The sequence below is a fragment of the Bombus impatiens genome, unplaced genomic scaffold (assembly GCF_000188095.3).
Source record: "Bombus impatiens unplaced genomic scaffold, BIMP_2.2 scf_0318, whole genome shotgun sequence".
Taxonomy (NCBI): Eukaryota; Metazoa; Arthropoda; class Insecta; order Hymenoptera; family Apidae; genus Bombus; species Bombus impatiens.
Window position 1 is genome coordinate 2,234,886 of NT_176737.1, and position 302 is coordinate 2,235,187.

The 302-nt window shown below is 57.6% G+C and overlaps 1 protein-coding gene across 1 annotated transcript in view; it reads left to right on the top strand.

The window, feature by feature from the left end:
- The window catches only part of LOC100748456 (protein distal antenna-like), a 7,185-nt gene that overhangs the window by 2,690 nt on the left and 4,193 nt on the right, over positions 1-302 (top strand). The window contains 1 exon segment of the mRNA XM_033320488.1: positions 1-298. This exon segment is cut by the window's left edge and continues 607 nt beyond it. Coding sequence (XP_033176379.1) covers positions 1-298 — 298 coding nt within the window.

The window sequence follows — 302 nt, forward strand, 5'->3', positions numbered from 1 at the left end:
CTACCCTCGTGCCCGCCTCTCCCCGGAAAACGCACGAGACCAATAGCATTCCAAGATCGAGCAGCAAACCGAGGAAGGACGGGAACATGAGCAGCAGCGGTAGCAACAACAAGAAGGTGGACGAGGCATTATGGCTGTGGCTGACGCAGCAGCAACAGCTACTCGGTCAACAGTCGGCGAGTTTCAATCCGAGCATCAACCAGCAGGACGGTTCGTGGTTCTGGCAGTGGTACAAGCAGTGTAGTTTCCCGTTGGTAACGCCGACGCCGCCAGCACACACTCTGGTCGCCAAGAAATCGCCC